At 40.1% G+C, this 20,915-nt stretch overlaps 2 protein-coding genes across 3 annotated transcripts; both read left to right on the top strand.

Annotated features, from left to right (window-relative positions):
• Positions 1-657: 657 nt before the first annotated feature.
• On the top strand, positions 658-6,692 carry slc25a16 (solute carrier family 25 member 16). 2 transcript variants are annotated; one of them, XM_005913940.3, is made up of 10 exons: positions 658-762; positions 1,869-2,016; positions 2,890-2,982; positions 3,072-3,205; positions 3,402-3,465; positions 3,644-3,765; positions 3,897-3,963; positions 4,074-4,236; positions 4,336-4,404; positions 6,096-6,692. In XM_005913940.3, exons 2-10 carry the CDS (start codon positions 1,923-1,925, stop codon positions 6,250-6,252), a joined length of 963 nt encoding a protein of 320 aa, XP_005914002.1. In that variant the 5' UTR covers positions 658-762; positions 1,869-1,922; the 3' UTR covers positions 6,253-6,692. The 2 variants fall into 2 exon arrangements, with proteins under 2 accessions (XP_005914002.1, XP_005914001.1); XM_005913939.3 differs by lacking the exon at positions 658-762 and adding an exon at positions 1,249-1,644.
• A 990-nt stretch (positions 6,693-7,682) lies between these two features.
• Positions 7,683-20,696, top strand: alox5a (arachidonate 5-lipoxygenase a). Its single transcript, XM_014336550.2, has 14 exons — positions 7,683-10,880; positions 11,791-11,989; positions 12,100-12,181; positions 12,271-12,393; positions 12,992-13,098; positions 13,195-13,367; positions 14,350-14,496; positions 14,625-14,828; positions 14,904-14,990; positions 16,971-17,149; positions 17,343-17,464; positions 17,873-17,973; positions 19,114-19,284; positions 19,494-20,696. Exons 1-14 carry the CDS (start codon positions 10,731-10,733, stop codon positions 19,671-19,673), a joined length of 2,025 nt encoding a protein of 674 aa, XP_014192036.1. The 5' UTR covers positions 7,683-10,730; the 3' UTR covers positions 19,674-20,696.
• The last annotated feature ends 219 nt before the right edge of the window (positions 20,697-20,915 follow it).

Here is a 20,915-nt window from a genome sequence, read left to right as displayed (position 1 = left end):
TATGAAAGGGAGGATTTCTGGCAGCCAGCATGGGAGCCAGGTGAATGTTTATCTTTTGCTTAGCACACAATTTTTCTTTCTTAAAAAAAATCCTCCTCTTCTGTATTTTGAATGCAAACTACGATGCTACCCTGATTTTGCTATTGCAGTGCATGACCTAAAAAAGGGAAAACAAATGTCACAATTGTGCGTTTTCAGTGTAATAATGACAAACTGTTCATGCACTCAAACACCACATGACTATAACAGTGTAATAACTACAGGAAACGACAGCTTTTCCAAACATTGTGTACAAAGACGAGTCAGATAGGTTGACGTTAATATAATAAAATATTTTGAGTATCATAAAAACAAACCAGCTATATATAAAAACTATAGCTTCCACAGTGCCTTAACAGTTTAAAGGGCAGACACGTTGAAGAGCACAGGGCTCTGGCCGGAGGTCGGATCCTGTTTTCGTCTTTCTGACTGACGGAAGAGGGGGTTATTACCGTGGAAGAAAAAAAAGCGCCTTCAGCGTCGCTTTCAATTACTGTTTTGCACTTGACCGCTGTCAGTAAAATCACAGAGGTGATAAGAAAACCTGTTCTGTCCCCGGTGTTGTTGTATTTACACGTTTACAGCTGAAATGCTCTACATACCACAGAAAGAGAGAGAGAGCGAGAGAGACAGTTGCACTGTCTGAACTGCTAATAATACCCCGCTCCAGCGAGACAGCGAGACCTTGTATTGGTTTCCCTCCTCGGCAAATATAGAGCGCTGGTAAGTTCAATCCTCTTCACACGATGACACATGGACATGATACGGGAAGGAGCACCGACGGCGTGAATACGCAGCGACGGGGAATGGCTGGTTTTCGGCGTGCTTCGTGTAGCCTTTGGGAGCACGACACCCGTTAAAATGTAAATCCCTCTTATGTCTATCCATTCAGGGCAGCCCCGCTCACACTCCCTCCACCAGACGCAAGCAGGCTACAGTCACTCCGCTGGCTAAAAAACTCTCGTCTGCTTGAAGGGAGCGGGGGGAAAACCTGGAGTGGAACACACTCCGTTTCGCTTCAACCAGCCGCCTGTATTTCAGTATTTCAGTCACGGTGTTAGCATGCGGCGTGGTCGCTAATGGGTACTTAGCTAAATATTAATTAGTTAATTAATTAAGCGAGTTTTCTTCTTTTTCCTTCGTTAATAATTAAAGAAAGACGCTGGGTAATATTTTAGAATATTTCTAATAATTTTAAGGAAAATTTCGTCTCACCGGTGACGTTTTACTTTGCGATATAAATTTCACGTCGATATGAAAGATATTCATAAAGCTATATTAAAAAAACACAACCATCCTCTTACGTCATAGTTGCGACGTCGTTCGCCGTCATTATCGCGCGACTTTTTTTCTGCTGAAGCCGTCAGTCTGTGGGCGAAGGGCATGAGCGTGCTCACCCTTGTCAAAGCCTCATATCGATCTGCATTTGCGGCATTTAAACGTGACTTTCAGCCTTTCGGCTGACTGACGAAGTGTGGGCTCCGTAAAAACCAGGAGTATCTAGAGGAATGAGAGAAACGAGAGAAGGAGGCGACTCAGCGAAGGAACAAAATATTTGTTGACTTTAATTCCTTGTTCGGACATATTAATAGTTCTGATTATACTGTGAGTATGGTTTTTAAGACGTCCATGGGTGCTGTCGTCTCTTAGCTCCCTGCTACTTGTGACTACTAACCTTCACAGTGGTGCAATTTCTCAGTGACTAACCACAACCTCCATTTGGCCATTCAAAAAGGACAGCTGGCTTTGCTTATGGGCCCAATTTTGTATATTTTAAGCAATACCTTAAAACGACACCCACATGCTCACAATCTCATTTTCCTTTGCAGTGTTTTTACCGAACCCGTAAAGTCATGGATTTGGCAGATCACTGAGCAGGGACGATGACATCGGAGGCTGCGGTCTCCACACGCCCCACCATGAGCAGCACCCCTTCCAAGGGGGACTACCACTGGGTCCGCTCCTTTGTGGCTGGAGGTAGGGTCTGACACATCGGCTTACAAGCAGTGATGTCTCCAGTCACACAGTTTCTTTGCCTTAATTTATTTTTTATGAATGAAGCCAGATTCATTCATCGTTATTACTGATAATAGTGGTGGTGGTTATCACTGTTATCTCACAGCAAAGTCTTGGGTTTGAATCCCACTTGCATGAAGCTTGCATGGGTCTCCACTTCCTCCCACAGTCCAAAAACACGCATGGTTTTAGGTTAAGTGGCAATTCTAATAAGATGACGATCAATGTGAGTGCCTCTGCCTGTTTGTTTTTGCTAGCACCAAAGTACAAAGCGTTGCATGTGACCAACAAAATAAAATGAACTTTGTAGACCAATAAACTAATAAAGCTACATAAATTGTAGGGGGGGAAAAGTTAAACATTCTCATCTGAACTGCTCTTCAGCTAAAATGAGGGTGTGTCTCTGGCAGGTGTATTAGTCAACAAGAAAATACTCTATATTTCTCCTTTAACTAAAAGTTAGATTTTCACTTCACAGTTCAAAATGTACACCTGATATATGAATAACAAGAAAAACATTAACATCACATAGTATAACAGCTTTGTAAAAGTACCAATTAAAGTGCACTCCAGCACTGTTTGATTAAATTAATCATTATTTGCATATTTCATCTCTGTAGCTTTAGTGCAACTCACAAGTAACACCGATGTTGGCTCAGATTGGCCGATCTTGTTTGGACAGGTTACCTGTGTGTCTGACTTGCCACAAAATGTTAAATGTTTGACATTGTTGTGCAAGAAAAGGGCAATTACTTTTGCTTGTTAGTTGTAGATAAATAAAAAGAAAATACCAATCATTCATCTGTTTCTGAATGGCATTTGCTTTGTTTTTAGGTGTAGCAGGATGCTGTGCCAAGACTACCATCGCTCCTCTGGACAGGGTCAAGATTCTTCTTCAAGCCCAGAACCCCCATTATAAACATCTGGGTAAAATAATAATAGTAATAATATTGAGCTAACAAGTGTTTGCTTCCACACGTCTGTATAGGAGTGAAACTTTAGGACTTTCTTCGCAGGAGTAATTTCCACTCTCAGAGCTGTGCCAAAAAAAGAAGGCATCCTTGGCTTGTACAAGGGTAATGGGGCTATGATGGTCAGGATATTTCCTTACGGAGCCATCCAGTTCATGGCCTTTGACAAATATAAAAAGGTACAGTATGCATTTTATTGTGGAGTGCTGCTGTCAAAGGTCAAAGCTATAAAAATGATTAAACCTCATGCTGTGTGCTTTAATGTCCGTGTATTTTGTGCTGTATTGACATCACAGCATTCGTTTCATCTTTGCATTGTTTTATTGGTTCGTTGATTTTCTACCCAAGCTGATGTTGCCAATATTCCCTTTACAGCTGCTAAGTAAACAGATAGGCATCTCTGGACACATCCACCGCCTCATGGCAGGATCTATGGCAGGTACTGATAATACCTAGTCTGTGACAGTTGGGTGTCATGCACTCCTCTGACGTAGATAATGTGCCTTCCTCTAAGCTAACCATCATTGCTATTTGTTCCTCTTTAATTACTAACTATGTTTAAATGTTTCACATACAAGAGTCCGCTGTGAGTCAGTGTGTTCTTTGTGTGTTTTCAGGGATGACTGCAGTGATATGCACTTACCCTCTGGATGTAATCCGAGCCAGGCTGGCCTTCCAGGTGAAGGGAGATCATCGCTACACTGGAATTGCTAATGCTTTCCACACCATCTACCTTAAGGTGATCTGCTAGTGATCAAATAAGCGTCTAATAAACTAAATGCTCTTCACACAAGATTTTAGCCTTTAATTTAAGATCAGGTCAATTTGCCTGCAATACCCGTTTTTACATTTGCTTCTTTTTTTGTGAAGGAGGGAGGTGTCTTGGGCTTCTACAGGGGACTTACTCCAACACTTATTGGAATGGCGCCTTATGCAGGTGATTTTTGGAAATATTTTTGATGCTAGTATGTGAAGGACAACATAAAATGCATTTTTCCCTCCCACATATATAACCAGTGTGGGCTCTGTTGCATTGTATGCTCCTAGGTCTGTCTTTCTTCACCTTCGGGACCCTGAAAAGCCTGGGTTTGAAACATTTCCCAGAGCTGCTTGGACGGCCTTCCTCAGACAACCCCGATGTGCTCATTTTGAAAACCCATGTCAATCTTCTCTGTGGAGGGGTTGCGGGGGCTATTGCTCAGACGGCATCGTAAGTGACTGGTTAATTTGCGATGCCCAGCAGGGCTTTGCTGTTGATTAGACTGATTGACTGATGGTTCATGTGTCACGCTGTATGCTGTCTCACTAGGTACCCTTTGGATGTGGCTAGAAGAAGAATGCAGTTAGGCGCTGTGCTTCCTGACTCAGAGAAATGTGTGTAAGTATCACTGTTGTTCGCTACATTCGCCTCATTTATGTTACAAATAGTTAAATATTTATTTTCCTAGTATAAAGACAAGATGTTTTAATTTTAAAGTGGAAAGAAAACAAACAAAGAAAAAAAAATAGGTGTTTTTTTTTTTTTTTTTATGTGGTCTGACATGATTTTACATTCACTGGTCACTTTATTGCTTGCCCTGGGTTTGAGGCCTTCAGAGCTGCCCTAATTATTCATGGCATAGATTCACCAAGTTGCTGGAAACACTCTGCAAAGAATGCCATGTTTAATGATGGCATCACACAGCTACTGCAGATTCATCACCTGCACACTGATGATGCAAATCTCCTCTTCCACTGCATCCCAGTTGGATTGAGATCAAGTGCCTGTAGAAGCAGTTTCATTCATGTCATGTTTAAGAAAGCAGTTTGAGCGGATCTGATCTTTAGAAAACTATCATTCACTGGATAATTTTCCCATTTTTGGGAGCATTCACTGTAAACCTTAGAGATGGTTGTGTGAGGAAAGTCCCAGTAGATCAGAAAGATTCAGACCAACCCGTCTGGCACCAACAACGATGCCACTTTCAAAATCACTTAAAACATGTTTTTTCTGCTCAGATTGAACTTTGGCAGGTTGTCTCGGCCATGTCTGCATACCTAAATGTATTAATTTGCTGCCATCTGATTGGCTTACTAGAGATTTGCGTTAAACAGTTAAACAGCTGAGCTTGACAAAGTGGCCAGTGAGTGTATGCAACACATTCAGAGAGAAATGAAGGGGTAATTGGTTCTTAGGTGTAATGTCGTACTGAGGGTAATAATAGAAAAACACCTCACACAACACAGCGCTGATGAAGTTAACCTTTTTTTTTCATAAGTCGCTCATCAAGCTGAATAAATATTTGATTCTTGTGTCTTTGCTTTTAAAAGCACATCTGATTATAATAGTCTCAGTTTTTATGCATTCTGTAACAAGAGCTCCATAATAAATAACATTTGTCTCCCATTTACGTCTTTCACTTCTTTGGTAGTGTTTGTACATTGACTGCTTAAAAAGGTTGATTTCACATTTGGTTTTGTGTGGTTAACTTAATGATTAAAAAGGAGAAAATTCCTGAGGTTTTGTGCTTGTTTAGTCTAGATATGGTACTATTGATTAAAAAGGGAAAAAAAGGGCCGACATTTTTAGTACTGTAGTAGTAACTGAGTTATAAAGCTACAGCTACATACCATTCATAGCTGTAAAGTTCACAGATGCCAGTATAAACACTTCTCACCCTTCTTGTGTTCTGTTTACAATGTTATGTAAAAGAAATTTTGGATGTTTTCACAAGTACAGTTCATCGGTCACTACCAAAGACAAGTTTTTGTGTGATTACAGCTGATTTATGCAACCTCAAAGGTCACGAATAAAAATGGCAAATTTTTCGTTTCAAAAAACAAACATTATTTAAGGTAGTTTGGAGATTAAATCATTTAAATCTGTTCCCCATAAAGACAACCTCAGTATATATCAATTAAAAACGTGGTTTGATGACTGTTAGAATAGTTCAAGGATACCCTGAGCATCTGAAATATGAAGGAAACCGCTCAGTTTGTTTTCAAGGGATAAAGAGTTAAAAAAATACTGTTTTTCTTTTCTCTTCTAAAAGGTGTATTTATTTATGTATTCTGTCTTTACCTAAACAGATCACTGATCAAGACACTAAAGTACGTGTATAATACGTTTGGGGTGAAGAAAGGATTGTACCGAGGCCTTTCTCTCAACTACATCCGCTGTGTCCCCTCCCAGGCTGTGGCCTTTACCACCTATGAGTTCATGAAGCAGGTCCTCCACCTGAACTAGTGGCTGTTTTTTGTACCTCCCAGGCTGCACCCAGGCCTTTGTGCTCCTAGACTTAATGCCAGCTGACTTCAACGCTTCCTTCATCTGAAGGTTGCTCACTATGTCTTAAACTCCTGAGTGCAGGAACTGCCTTTTCCTCACCGAAAAAGGGATTTTAATATGAAATGAAAAAGCAACTCCATGTCTGTCCTGTTTCATTCCTTCTTACTTTTTGCTTTCGTAATTCAACAACTCATAATTTTAATTTCTTCCTTCATGCTCATAAATGGGTGTAACCTGCCCCACAGTAACCCTAACATTATTTCTTTTTAAAGCTGCATCATTCACAGCGCGCAGTGATCTGAGAAATGCATTTTTATAGTGGTGTTTTCTATGTTCTGACCTGGTGAAGAGATTTTAAGATGCATAAAATGATCCAACTAAGCTCTGTCTCCTAAATAAATATATATATATATATATATATATATACATAACACACACACACACACACACACACACACCACACATACATACTATTGGGGTGCAACGATACACAAAATTCACGGTTCGATATTTTTTCGATACAAAAAAATGTTCATGCTTTTTAATTTGTCATTTATTAAAATTATAAATATATATTTTAACTCAAAAGTACAGTTTTTAAATTTAATGTTGCTGAAACAACAAAGGGATAAAATAATAAATCTATCTGATCGAGAAATCACTCATCTTTGGAAAAGAGAGTTTATTACAGAGAAATGGCTCTTTCCAAAATAAAAGCTATACTATACGCTTCTTCTGGGCTATATTCTCAGCAGCATATTAAACATATCAGGTCCCCATAAGGAGAATCCTGTGCTAACGGCTGTCTAAATGACTCGGGTAAAGTTTGTAGCATGCGTGCTTGTTGTTTTTGTCTGCTTCCACTTGTCTTTGCACTAGGATGATGTCGGCGTAAATGTGCAGTCATATTCATTTTGTTTCCACTAGTGCTGTCAGCGTTAATCTGAAATGACGTTAACGCCACAACACAGCAAATCTCCATTAACGAGCTACCGCAGATCACCCCGTGTGTGGGGCTGGACGACGTCAACACCTTAACGAGCTAACTGCGCTAATGCACTAGTTCCCACCCATGTAATTGAGCATTGCGTGGCACATCCGACATACTGTTTTACTTTTGTCCATGACGCGCTTACCTTCAGGGTCATACTTCACATGAAGACCAAGATAGTTCCAAAGGCCAGATCTGAATGAGGATGGGGGAGGTTCAATTTGCCATGTTGCAACGAGCTTAGCTTCTGTCTTGCTAGCTTGCGCTGCGCTCAGTGGATCTGCGCTTGACAGTACAGCCTAGGCGGAGTAGTCGAACGCAGATCCACTGAGCGCTCAACACAGACAGCATCGTCAGAAGAAAAGTTGATAAAATAAATTAAAAATTTTGTATTGTTCGATACATGTGCGTACCGAACCGAAAGCACTGTATCGAACGGTTCAATATCGATACGAGTATCGTTGCACCCCTTATATATAATTTTTTTTTTTTTGTACAGAGAATAGGAATGTGTTGACGTCTTTATTATATGTCATATCTTTATTTTATTTCAATGTGGTAAAACGTAGCTTTGGCTGAAATTTGAGAGTAATTGTAAAATAAGTTAAAGTATTTTGCAGATTTAAAGCTTAGTGTTTAATTATAAACTGCACAACTTAAGGAAATTGCATATTTTTTAGAGATGCTGTGACATGTGTGGTACATGACTTTTATTTTGAAACAATCCCTTATTTTACTGCCAGAATACTTAATTAGAGCAGTTACTGTGTACATGTTCAAATGCTGAAAGACCCTTGCTCTTCTGTTTAACGTGCTCTTAGATGTTTAGTCTGTGTCTTTGATTAGACTGAATCGTGTCCACCGTTGATCACTGGTGTTCACACAGATCTTTTGAGATGCTGAGATTTTGATATAATGTGGATTCTGGGCTGATATCGTGGAGGGACACGATTGCCAGATGGGACTCAGGAGTAATTTGCACTTAATGACTCTAGCTGTATTTATTGATTTAGCGACCTGTTGCCACTGGGTGGCAGCACTGATATGTTTTGTTTACTGTTGGCAACATTCATATGAAATCAACAACTTCTTGACAGATTAAGGAACTTGGGTTTGCTTTTAACCACAAGAAGTCATTCAGATAGTAATAATCATACATGCTGTGTTTCACTGGAGTTTCACTGTGACTGTTTACATTTATTGTCCAAGAGGAGAGAAAAAAAGCGAATTAATTACTGAAGAAAAAATTATGTTTGGATCTTTTTCATCACATGCCTTCAAGTCACCAATAATAAGGATCCTTAATTGTTGATCAGGCATCCTAGTTTTATTTAGCCTCTTGCCTTTCTCTGCATTCAATATCTCACTTCTTCAGAGTGATTAGTATGTTTTATTAAACATTTGTCTGCGTGAGTCAGCTGATGCCTCAGCTTTACCATGTGTGCGTGCATGTGTGTAGGTATATATGAATGGGGCGGGGAAGTGCAAAAGGCAGATTCTTAAAACGGTGCTTTCCACCATTATGGGTTTGTGAGTCTTTCAAATGAAGCCGTGTCTACATACTCTTTATCACAGTTTGCTCATGCCCATCACAGAGGGATTTTCCCCTAATATACACCTCTGTCTCATTTGAATATCTCCTAGAGAGGTGCGCTGTTTTACGTCGACAGCTCAGCTGCAAATTTGTACAGAAGATAGCTTTTTTTTTTTTTCTTCTGATCTGCTGTCCCTTCATAGAGTAATTTATTGCTTAATCCACTGAAGTCCCAGAAGATCCAGTTTAAAGTGTGGACAGGTTCAAACTGGTCTTTAATCATTCTGTTGAAAAGCACACTTGAGGGGTCAGAAAGCACTGTTGTAGCATATTGAAATGTGCTGACATTTTGGGCAGCTTACATGCTCTAAAGACTCGGTGTTAGACACAGACTTGTGACTAAAGGTGTTGGAAAAAAGTCTAAAAATGTAGGAAAGCAGACTTCTTCCATATCAAAAGTTTCAAATGTAAAAGTGCAGGTGACGAAGTCTGTGTGTGACTTCAATAAACAAATACAGTACACCTACATTGTTGGACTTACTGACATACTAATACCAAGTTGCAGCTACTTTCAGGAAACAGACCTTTCAGCAGTCATTCGTCCAGAGTGCACAAATGCTTTCATCATTGTTTTTCATACCGTTCCTCTTATTTCCATATTGGGTTTTTTAAAAACAGCTTTCCCCTCACTCGATGCTCCTACTGCCCACTGCCACTGGTAATGGATTGTTATTGTTCGGGTGTTTATGTGGAGAAGCACTGCCGGGCTAGATGGGGCTGAAAGAATATCTTTTTTTGTTTTAGAAATGAACAATGAAAATGCCTTGTTTTGTTTGTTTGTGAGCTTTATTTTCTGACTTTGTACTTGTTCAGTTTTAGTTGCCATGCTTTTTAAAAGCAGTGTCTGAATGATATAATTACATGCCATCTTCTTAAAACAGTACGAGGTCTGGTATCTTTATTTTTCTCTTTGATTTCACGTTTCTTCTGAAGATGCTGTCCCTTACTACTCCATCCAAGTATGAGGAGCAGGAGTTTCTTTCTCCTTGCTTTTATCATTTACGAGAGGAAAAACACTTTTGAATCCAGTCAGTGACGAAGCAACAACTTCATTCCTTTTCCCACTCTGAGTTTGGCACGTATAGCTCCTTTTTCATGTTGACGTTATATTCCCCCCCCCCCTTTAAAACCACACAGGGGGACTCGCTGATGCATTTGCATTTATTTTACTAAAACTACCATCCACTGTTGTCCCATGGCACCTAGTGATTTGATTTGTAAATGAGACACAGATGCAAAAGATACACCTAATAGAGACTCATATGTTTTTTGATACAGTTTCACATCAAATTAGTTAAAGTCAGTTAGTGTTTTAATGTAGGTTGTCGTGCTCGTCACTGTTTTCCTAAAGTAATTCCAAAATCAGGGATGCTGTCCCTTATATACATATTAAAAAAACTCCTTTGTCTGCAGACAAAGGAAGGTTTAAAAGAAAGAAAGTTTAATTTGATACCTGTTTCTGGAATAAGACACCTTTTCTTGTGTCCACATTTATGTCTGTAGGCCTTAAAACACCTACAATAACAGAGGAAGGACGGCTATATTATATTTTGACCTCATTTCAAGTCAAAGCGTGGCAGTCAGTCACATCACAGGGAGGTCAGTTAGTTCTCGTCATGCACCTCCCCCTGTCACATGATTATACAATATCTTGATGCTTGAGTTGTAGCAACAAGTGCGAAGTTTACATCACCGAAGAAAAGCTTTTAGGCAAGAAGGGGAACCAACGGCTGCTAAACATCTCAGATTCGACCTCTCGTAGGTGATAATAGAAGAGATTTACTGCAGATTTCTTCACCTTCAGACGGTGTTGGGACATTGCTGGAGTTCTTTACGTCCTGTGTGGTCGTCATGCCTTCTTATACAGTTACAATTGCCACAGGGAACCAGTGGTTTGCGGGGACTGATGATTACATCTATATTACACTTGTGGGCACGGAGGGGTGCAGCGAGAGAACGCTCCTGGACAAACCTCTTTACAATGACTTTGAGAGAGGAGCGGTAAGTGATGAAAAACTGCTGCGAAGATGACTGTTTTATTTTTATTTTATATTCATGGATGATGATCACAAACAGCTGATAACTGTATGGTTGATTTTCTAACACTGGAAAATAACTCAAAATGTTAGAAATATTCCAGTGTTAGAAAATCAGCACTGCTCAGTGTTAGTCTTTGTTAATCTTCAAAACTAACTGGGTTGCTTTTAAACATATAACACTGTCAAAAGTGTTCATTTACCACCCAACAGTGTTGTATTTAACACTCAGAGTGGACCCATATAGACACTCTCTAGTGTTAATTTAACACTGGAGATTTTGCTGTGTGCAGTGACGGAAATGGAGCCACTTTTATAACCCGATGAGATGATCAGTAGGTTATTAAAGTAGCACCTTTCAAAATTAGAATTACTTTCAGTACAAAACAAAAGGCCCCACAGGACTGAGGTCACCTTCTGCCAACACCTCTGTGCCAAACAGCCATTTTAAGAGCTCAGAGGCCCTGTGCGCTTTGATTAATCTGACCTGTTTTGGCAGCAGTAGGGGGGCATTATGCACTATCAGGGGGTGGTTTTAATGTTACAGTTGATTGTGGTAAATCTATGGGTATAAATTAAACAATGGGAAATTACAGAAAGTTAATTTTATATTATAAATGTTAAATTTACTCATTTCTAATTTCTTAGATTGCTTAGATTTAATTTTCAGTTCAAATAATATATTAAAAAGGTTTTTCTATTTTGTTTACAGATTATAGATTCAACCCACTTACAAACATGCATATGCTTCTATTTTGTTTTTTACTTAAAAATGTCCCATATTATATGCTTAGAAATGTCTTTTTTCCCCATTTAATAATAAACTGGCAGTTTTCAGCATTCACTTTTGACGGTAGATGTTGACCACGTTTCAGGTGGACTCCTATGAGGTGAGAGTTGGGGAGAACCTGGGTGATATCGTCTTGGTGAAGATTGAGAAGAAGAAGTACTGGGTGCAAGACGACTGGTACTGCAGGTACATCACTGTCAAGACCCCATCTGGAGACTACTTGGAGTTCCCCTGCTTTTGTTGGCTGGTGAATGACAAGGAAGTGGTGCTCCGAGATGGACGAGGTAGTCATCTCTTGTTTTGTTTGTTTGCCACACAAATCACATGTTTTGTCTTGTTCATCTGTCAACCTGCAGTGGAAAAACGAGTTCCACACTTTTTCTTTCTCTTGTAGCACATCTGCCTCAGGATGATAAGACCAGTCTGGTCAAGCAGCACAGACAGAAAGAGCTGGACGGGAGGAGAAAAACCTACAGGCAAGTTTGCGCTGCATCTCCAGCTTGTTATTGTGAGGTACAGGCAGGCTGATGAGGATGTTTTCTAACAACACTGCTGCATTTTACAGATGGAGAGAGTGGCAGCCAGGCTTTCCTATGAGTATAGATGCTAACAGACACAAGGATTTGCCCCGGGACATCCAGTTTGACAGTGAGAAAGGAGTGGACTTCGTACTGAACTACAGCAAGGCGTAAGTGACCCCACTTACAACTGCCTGTAAAGGTGAACGAGTCCCTCAGTATACAGCACAGAGGGAGTCAGTGGAGTTTTAACCCCTGTTTAATGCAAAGCATTCAGAATCAAACGATGGGCTGATGCCTGATGATATGCTCTTTATTTTCTGTACTCAGGGCTAACCAGGAAAAAAACCCAAAACATAAACAGTGGTGTCATTGTCTGTTTATCACCGGAGACATTTGCATTGCGCTTGTAGGCAGACGTGTGAGCTTGCGAGTAGATGCAAACACAAAACAGATCCAAAACACAGCTGTTTGCATCACGAGCAGGGTGAACAAAAATACTCATGCTAATATTATAATCGAATGGCTAAACCAGTTATCCATTTTGAGCTCCAGTTGTTTCTTCAGAAATGCTGCAGCTTTGTGGACAGAAGTAACGTCAAAAAGTGAGCATTGCTGCATCATCAGACGTCGTTTTCTTTTCCTGAAATTATTTTAACAGCAGTGTTTCTTTGATTCTTTGCTCCAAAATACATCCAATTTCAGATTCTTTGGTTTTCTTGAATGTTGTGCATAACGGTGATTGTGATTACGATGATGATTTTCCAGAATAGAGAACCTGTTTGTGAACCAGTTCATGCACATGTTCCAGTCCTCCTGGAGTGACTTCTCTGACTTTGAGAAAATCTTTGTGAGAATCAAAAACACCATTTCAGGTCAGCTTCATCTACACTACATTATACAAACATACTTATATCACATTAAATATTTTAGATATTTCCTCTGAGATTCTGACATGATATAATATTCAGAGTATGTGATGCAACACTGGAAAGAGGATTTCATGTTTGGATACCAGTTTCTGAATGGTTGCAACCCTGTACTGATCCGGAAGTGCAAGAAGCTCCCTGACAAGTTTCCCGTCACTCATGAGATGGTTGCTGTCAGCCTGGAGAGGGAGCTCACCCTGGAGGAGGAAATAGAGGTACACATGACTATGTTTGTTTCTCTGAATGTAGTGGATTTATCAGTGTGAAAAATTTGTCAGGTTTATGTTGACAGCAGCTACAGCTCTCTTTAAATCTCCTGCTAATGCAGTAGCTCCCAAACTTTTTTTTTGCCAGCCCCCCCTTTATTTTACAAGAAATAATAAAATAAACCACTACCCCCTTTTGAATAACAGAAAAACGAACCGTCTTTATTGTGTTATTATTTTATGTCTATTTTTTTTGACTGTGTAAGAATATTCAACGCTGATGTCAATACATTTTTCAAAAAATGTCTCTCTGTGCAAAATGGGTTTAAAAACATAAACAACTGTGTTTTAGTTTTGTGAAAAAGTGAAAAGTGAGTGTCGTTACATTACCATTCAGTTTGAGGGCTACAACAGAAAATTATATGTTTATTCACGTGGTATCGGATGGGATTGTTTTAACAAACGAAGGACATTTTTCCTGATAATTATTTTTATCCTCCTGTAACTTTACTGTATAAAGAGCTAAAACCTCCAAAGTTTCAGGAATAGTTAGTCGTTATAAGAAGCGTTTGTGAACTAAAAATCAAGAATGTGGGATACTGTTTGTCCCTGATTTGGAGAGCCCAGCGTGTGTTCCTGACGCAGGGGAAACTAATTCTGTCGGGGATACCTACCTTGGCACGACAGCTGCTGTTCTAGTCTTGGGTTTGGAAGCGTATCTGGCGATGCTTCAGCCTCTGGTTTGCGTTTGTGTGGGAGCCCCATCAAAAAACCTGTCCATTATGCTAGCAGTGTCCAAGGAGGCGCACCCCACACTTTGGGAACTAATGCATAATATAAACTGGTGTTCTCCAAAAGCTGATTCTGTTCATCTGGGCGTTTTTAGTGGGAGAAACATTTCGTCACTCATCCAAGTGACTTCTTTAGTCTCAGCTGACTGCAGGTTTGCCCAATCTTATAACCAAAAAATAAACTGGTGTTCTCACTCCAGGCAGGTAACATCTACATAGCAGACTACGAGGTGCTAGACGGCATCACTCCAAACTCCACAGACCCCTGCACACTGCAGTACCTGGCAGCTCCGATCTGTTTGCTATACAAGAATGCTCAGAACAAGATCATGCCCATAGCCATACAGGTAAAAAGATGCTCAACAGCAGCAGTTGTGTGTTACGTTGTTTTTAACAGGCGACCATTTCTTCATGCAGCTGAAATTTCAGTTTTACTGAAACTCTTGCTTTTTCATTCCACGCTGGTCTTTTTCAGCTTGGCCAGGTTCCAGGTGAAGACAACCCCATCTTCCTACCAACTGACGGTCAGTACGACTGGCTGCTGGCTAAGATCTGGGTCCGCTCCAGTGACTTCCACCACCACCAGACAATCACACACCTGCTCCGGACACATCTGATGACAGAGGTGTTTGGTATTGCCATGTTCAGGCAGCTTCCTGCTGTTCACCCTGCATTTAAGGTAAAACTCCAGCTTATTATTAAATGTTACGACTTATTGATTCCTTGGTTTACTGGTTGTCCATCCTTCTCCCAGCTACTCATCCCACACATTCGTTTTACCATCGCAATCAATACCAAGGCTCGAGAGCAGCTCATCTGTGAGTGCGGCATCTTTGACAAGGCGAGTTTGTGGATAATCATTTAATGAATAATGAATTCATTCATTTCTTCACAAATTAAATTTTAACCATTAGAGGAAAAAAAATACTCATAACCTTCTCTCAGACACATCATTACATACAGCTGCTTAACATATTATTGATATTTATTTAGACTCATTCTCTCTGATTGATCTTTCTGAGTTAACTTCAATAATTACCTTCTCCAAACCATCGGCGTGTCTATTAGATCCAATTCATACAAGAATGCTCAAAGAAGCCCTACCATCATTTAATGCTTCAATCTCAAGTATGATCAATTGATCTTTATTAATGGGCTGTGTACTACAGCCCTTTAAGGTTGTAGTAATTAAGCCATTACTTACAAAGCTGTGATTTGTCACTTGATCCAGCTGTCTTGGATAATTATGGGCCAGCAGCTAACTGGGCTATTACAACTAACTAATCGTCTGCAGAGTAATTTTTTATCTGAGTTTTAGTCAGGTTTCAGAGCTCATCACAGCACAGAAATGGCTTTAGTGAAGATTACAAATTATCTTTTTATGGTCTCTGACAGTGGACTCCTCTCTGTGCTTGTACAGCTAGACTTCAGTGCAGCGTTTGATACTGCTGACCATAATATTGTATTCCCTTATGCAGTATCATTCAAAGGCATAGCATGCATTTTCATTGCTATGCAGATGATACGCAACTTTATCTATTCGTGAAGCCAGATAACACACTAATTAGGTAAACTGGAGGAATGTCTTTCTCACGGCGATATTCGCCGGTGTATTAATGGAATGGACCCAAATGCAGAACACAGGAGGAGACAGTACTGAGGAGGGAAAATAAACAGACGACCTGACAAAGACAGAATGACAATAGACAGACTAAATACACACAGGAGGTGATCAGGGGAAGTGGAAATACATGAGGATACACCTGACACAGATGAACATCGTGACACCACAGGGGAAGTAAAACAAAATACATGGAACATGGACACAAGACTTTCAAAATAAACAGTAAACATGACAAGACGTAGACCTGACAACTAACACAGAAGACAAGAACAGACTCACAGAAGGGGGCATAGAAACCTAAACTAGAATAAAACTCAGCTAAATCCTAACTAATAATGACAACACAAGAACTAAGCATATATTCAATACAATATAAGAATATAAATCACACAGGTGACTCAAAATGCTGGGTCACAGCCCCAGCCCCTGACAGTCTTAAAGATTTAAAGACCTGGATGACCTCTAAATTACTGCCTCTATATTCAGATAAAACAGGGGTCATTGTAATTGGCCCTAATACCCTTTACTTAATCTGGATGACATTATTTTGGCCTCCAGTGAGGAATCTTGGTGTCATTTCTGTCCACCAGTGCACATATTATACAAATATTTAGGACTGCTATCTTGTGCACAACATCTCTAAAATAAAAAAACATCCTGTTTTGGAGTGATGCTGAAAAACTAGTTCATGCATTTATTACTTCCAGCCTGCACTATTGTAACTGATTCCTATCATGATGTCCTAAAAACTCCCAGAAAAGCCAACAAAGGCTAGAAGGAGATAGCATATTTCCCACATATTGGCTTCTCTTCATTGGCTCCCTGGTAAATCCAGAACTCAATTTAATGTCCTTGCCTTCACATAAAAGGTCTTGAATAATCAGGCGTCATCTTATCTCAGAGATCTCGTAGTACTGTATAGACCACTTTGCTCTCAGACTGCTGGTCTATTTGTGGTTCCTATGGTATTTAAAGGCTTTCAAGCCCCTCTGAAAGTAAACCCAGTCTCTCAACAAACAAACTTAACTGGATCTTCCTTTATTCGCAAAACACTGAGGCTTAGCTTAGCAAACAAAAATCTAACTAACATAGTGAAATAATGAAGTAGGGAATTTAGCAAAAGTGCATTCCTATTGAAGACTGAAAGTTAAATTTGCTTCAGTTTAAATAAGGATGATGTTCTGCATCCTCATAAAGGCGAATGCAACAGGCGGAGGCGGTCACGTCCAGATGGTTCAGAGGGCTGTGAAGACTTTGACCTTCAGGTCTCTGTGCTTCCCTGATTTGATCAAGTCCCGTGGTGTGGACAGTAAGGAGGAACTGCCCACCTACTTCTACAGGGATGATGGCTACAAGGTGTGGGAGGCTACCAAGAGGTGAGGAATGACTTTTTAAAGTTTTAGCACAGAGCACTGAGAAAGGAGTGAGGGCAGTTGTAAGAAAGAACAAACAGCGAGAGGTGTAGGAAGATTTCTACCCTTGTGTGTGTGTGTGTGTGCTTCAAAAAGAGAAGTTACAGCATTTTTTTCCCCTCTGTACGTGACATGACATCCGTTTTCTTCCCCACAGGTTTGTGTCTGATGTTGTGAATATTTATTACACAAGCGATGAGAGAGTGCAGGGAGATGAAGAAATCCAGGCCTTTGTTAAAGATGTGTGCAGCTTCGGTATGCAGGACCTGGATTACTGCGGTAGGTAGAGGAGTTGTTTTGCGTGAGGTTTCTTTTGCTAATGCAGCATCGAGCAAAATACACCACCCAAACATCCATTCAGACTTTTTCTCAAGGAGAAAAGATGCTTGCTCTCCTACTCTGGTGTTTTCTGGAAGACAGGTATGACAGGAAACAGACAGCATTATAAATTCAAATCTGCTCTCTTATGGATGAATAGTTTAAGGGTGAAGGAGGGAAGCCACAGCAGTCTGATTGTGTCACTCCCTGAGTCCTGATGTTGTAATGCTTCTGCATTTCACCACGCTTGTCTATTCTGAGTGCAATGTGCAGAGATAGACTTGCAAAAGAAAAAAGCGGTGGAAAAAAAAGAAAGAAAAAAGCTTGGAGCTCATTTTGTCGATTCTATGTTCCCACTTTCGTGCATAGAGTTTCCCAAGTCCGTGAAGACACGCGAGGAACTGATAGAGTACCTGACCGTTATTATCTTCACTGCCTCAGCCCAGCATGCAGCTGTCAACTTCGGACAGGTAAATGGAGGCGTGTCTAGAAGTGGAAAATCATTGATTTTTAAGTCAAAAAGTTTAAGTTACTACTTAAAGTAAAAAATGTCAGAAATATTAGAAAAAAACACTTGCTACTGCAGAAGTTTCATTAATACAGAAAAACGTTTTTGTACACTGTTCCTACTGAAGCATCAGTGTGTGCATTTAAAACCCGCAGCAAAGTTTTCCTGCTGCAGCCGATTGAGGTGAAACTAGTGGTGACTACGTTTCCTACAGCAGTGGTCGTTACTCTTTTTGGTAAAAAATAACGCCCAATAAACACAACAACATTAACAAGCACACACATTTCGAGCACACACATTCTGTAGACATAGATATAGACATGAAAACTTGATTTTTTTTTTGAAGTTTTGTTTTTTATTTCTCTTGTTATTTCAGTTATATTTGCATGTTCGAAATAATTCTATCTATCAATAAAAATATTTAAGCTTAAGCTATCCTAAGAGAGTGGCAGCCAAGAGAACTAAAGGTCACATAAGGTCGGCAGTTCGATCCCTGGCTTCTGCTAATCATTTGGCATGATACTGCATCCACCGTGTGTGTGTGTGTGTGTGTGTGTGTGTGTGTGTGTGTGTGTGACATTCAGGGAAGCTATGAATCTGTGAGTGAATGTGGCTTTTGTCAGGGGACATGTGGCAGTAACTTCACCCTGAGAGAATTATGTTTTACATGGTAATTGAACCTATAACTCCCTTTATTCTCTGGTCATCCATGTGTTTTCAGTGTTTTATATATGTATATTTATATTTGTATGGGGTCTGCCTACAAAAAGTCTGTTTAATATAAAATCTTAAACCTTTTATGCAGCTATTAATTCCACATGTAATATGCGGTGCAGTATTTTCTTATGAAATCTAAAAGTAAAATTAAAGCAGAAGAAGATGAAAGATTTTGCTCGGTATTAAATCTGGTTCTTTATATTCTTCAAAGCTGGCCCTTCTTTATACAGGCCTTTATTATTAAAGTACATAAAACAACATAATCAGAAAATAAGTACTAAGAATATATATTTATTCTTTAATATTTATTCTTTAACATCAGACTTGTACTGTTGTACAGCACTTGGGTAAATGCACACACTGTATCTTTGTGTACATTGTGTAGTATGACTGGTGTTCCTGGATCCCCAATGCTCCATCTACCATGCGGAAACCCCCACCCAACAAGAAAGGTCTGGCCAATGTGAATTTGATCGTTGAGAGCCTTCCTGATCGCGGGCGCTCCAGCTGGCACCTGGGGGCCGTCTGGGCCCTCAGCCAATACCAAGAGAATGAAGTAGGAAAAGCACACAGACAACCGTTCGAACACTTTCACATCTCAGCACAGACACACCTCCAAAACAATCAAAAGTTTGATACATTTGGTACATTTCTCATTTCCCAAGATGCTCTCCTCTGCTTCAGAATGTACTTCTTTTTTCCTTCCTTTTTCCTTGTGGCGTTCCTCCAGGCTAAATAACCTATCACGTCTCACTCTTTCTGCAGCTGTACCTGGGAATGTATCCTGATGAGCACTTCACAGAGAAGCCGGTGAAGGATGCCATGGCAAAGTTCAGGAAGGAGCTGGCAGAGATAACCAGCTCCATCAAGAAGAGGAACGAGGGAAAGAAGCTACCATACTACAACATGTCTCCTGACAAAATCCCAAACAGTGTTGCAGTTTGAGAATTCAAACAAGACTAATTTAGTGGAGAGGCTCATACTTATACATACAGATTGAAGATTGATGATGTTACCGAGCTGTCCAGATATGCTCTATGTTACCTATGATTGGGATATTTCTGTGGAAGCGGTTTCTTTTTAATCTTGTGCATCTTGAAAAATTGGAATATTTTGAAGGTTTTTATTGTAATAATTCAAGAAGATAAACTTTCATATAATCTACATTCATTATACGTAAAGTGAACATTAAAAAAAATGCTTTAATTATGCTGGTTATGGTCAAAAATCCAGGGTCCCAAATTATTTGAATATTTCCTGAAATGAATCAAAATTGCTGAGGTGTTTTTGACAGCAGCTTTTAGCTTGTGTTCCTTTTTGAGTCCGGTGTTTCTCATCTAACGGTGACTATACCCCACACATTCTCTCTGTAGTCCAGGTCAGGTGAGCTGGTTGGCCAATCAAACACAATAATAATAATAATATGGTCAGAAAAAACATCTGGTAATCATTTTGGCACTGTGGGCAGATGCTAAGCTTCATGCCGGAAAATGAAATCCGTATCTCCATAAAGCCTCTCAGCAAAAGGAAACGTGAAGCTCTAAAATATCCTGGTAGATGCCTGTGTTGACTTTGGACTTGATGAATCTCAGTGGACCAACCACCAGTAACAACCAGCACCTCGCATCATCACAGATTCCAGAAAGTTCACACTAGAATTCAAACACCTGTGCCTCTCCAGTCTCGTACTTTGATAGAAAATGTACTTCATCTGAAATAAGCAGCAGTTCACTTCCTTCTCTCCTTAGCTCATGTAAGATGCTTCTGACAGGAATGACCTGATGTTACGGATGTGGGTCCTTTCCTAAGGATGTCTCTCCTGCAGTCCTTGTGAAGTTCTCCCAAATTCTTGAATCGACTTCTCCTGATCAAAGGAGCTTGCAAAGAAAAGCGTCTGGACTTCTTTAAGTTGCTTGAAGACGTTTCACCTCTCATCCGAGAAGCTTCTTCAGTTCTAAGGTCAAATGGTGGAGAGTCCCAGATATAAACCTAGTGGGAGTTTCCCCCCACAGAGGGACAAAAGGACCCCCTGATGATCCTCTAATCGCCTGAGCCGAGGTGTGAAACTGGGTGTGGGTCCCAATCAGCCAGAGTTTCTGGTGTGTTCATTGTGAAACCTGGCCCCACCTTATCATGCAAATTCCTGAGATCAGATGGCCCAGGATGTGAGTGGGCGTTAAGGCGTCT

The sequence above is a fragment of the Haplochromis burtoni genome, unplaced genomic scaffold (genome assembly GCF_018398535.1).
Source record: "Haplochromis burtoni strain Fernald_Lab_line unplaced genomic scaffold, NCSU_Asbu1 Contig_7, whole genome shotgun sequence".
In the NCBI taxonomy this organism is placed as follows: Eukaryota; Metazoa; Chordata; class Actinopteri; order Cichliformes; family Cichlidae; genus Haplochromis; species Haplochromis burtoni.
Note: the sequence above shows the minus strand (reverse complement) of the source record. Positions and strands in the feature narration are given on the sequence as shown.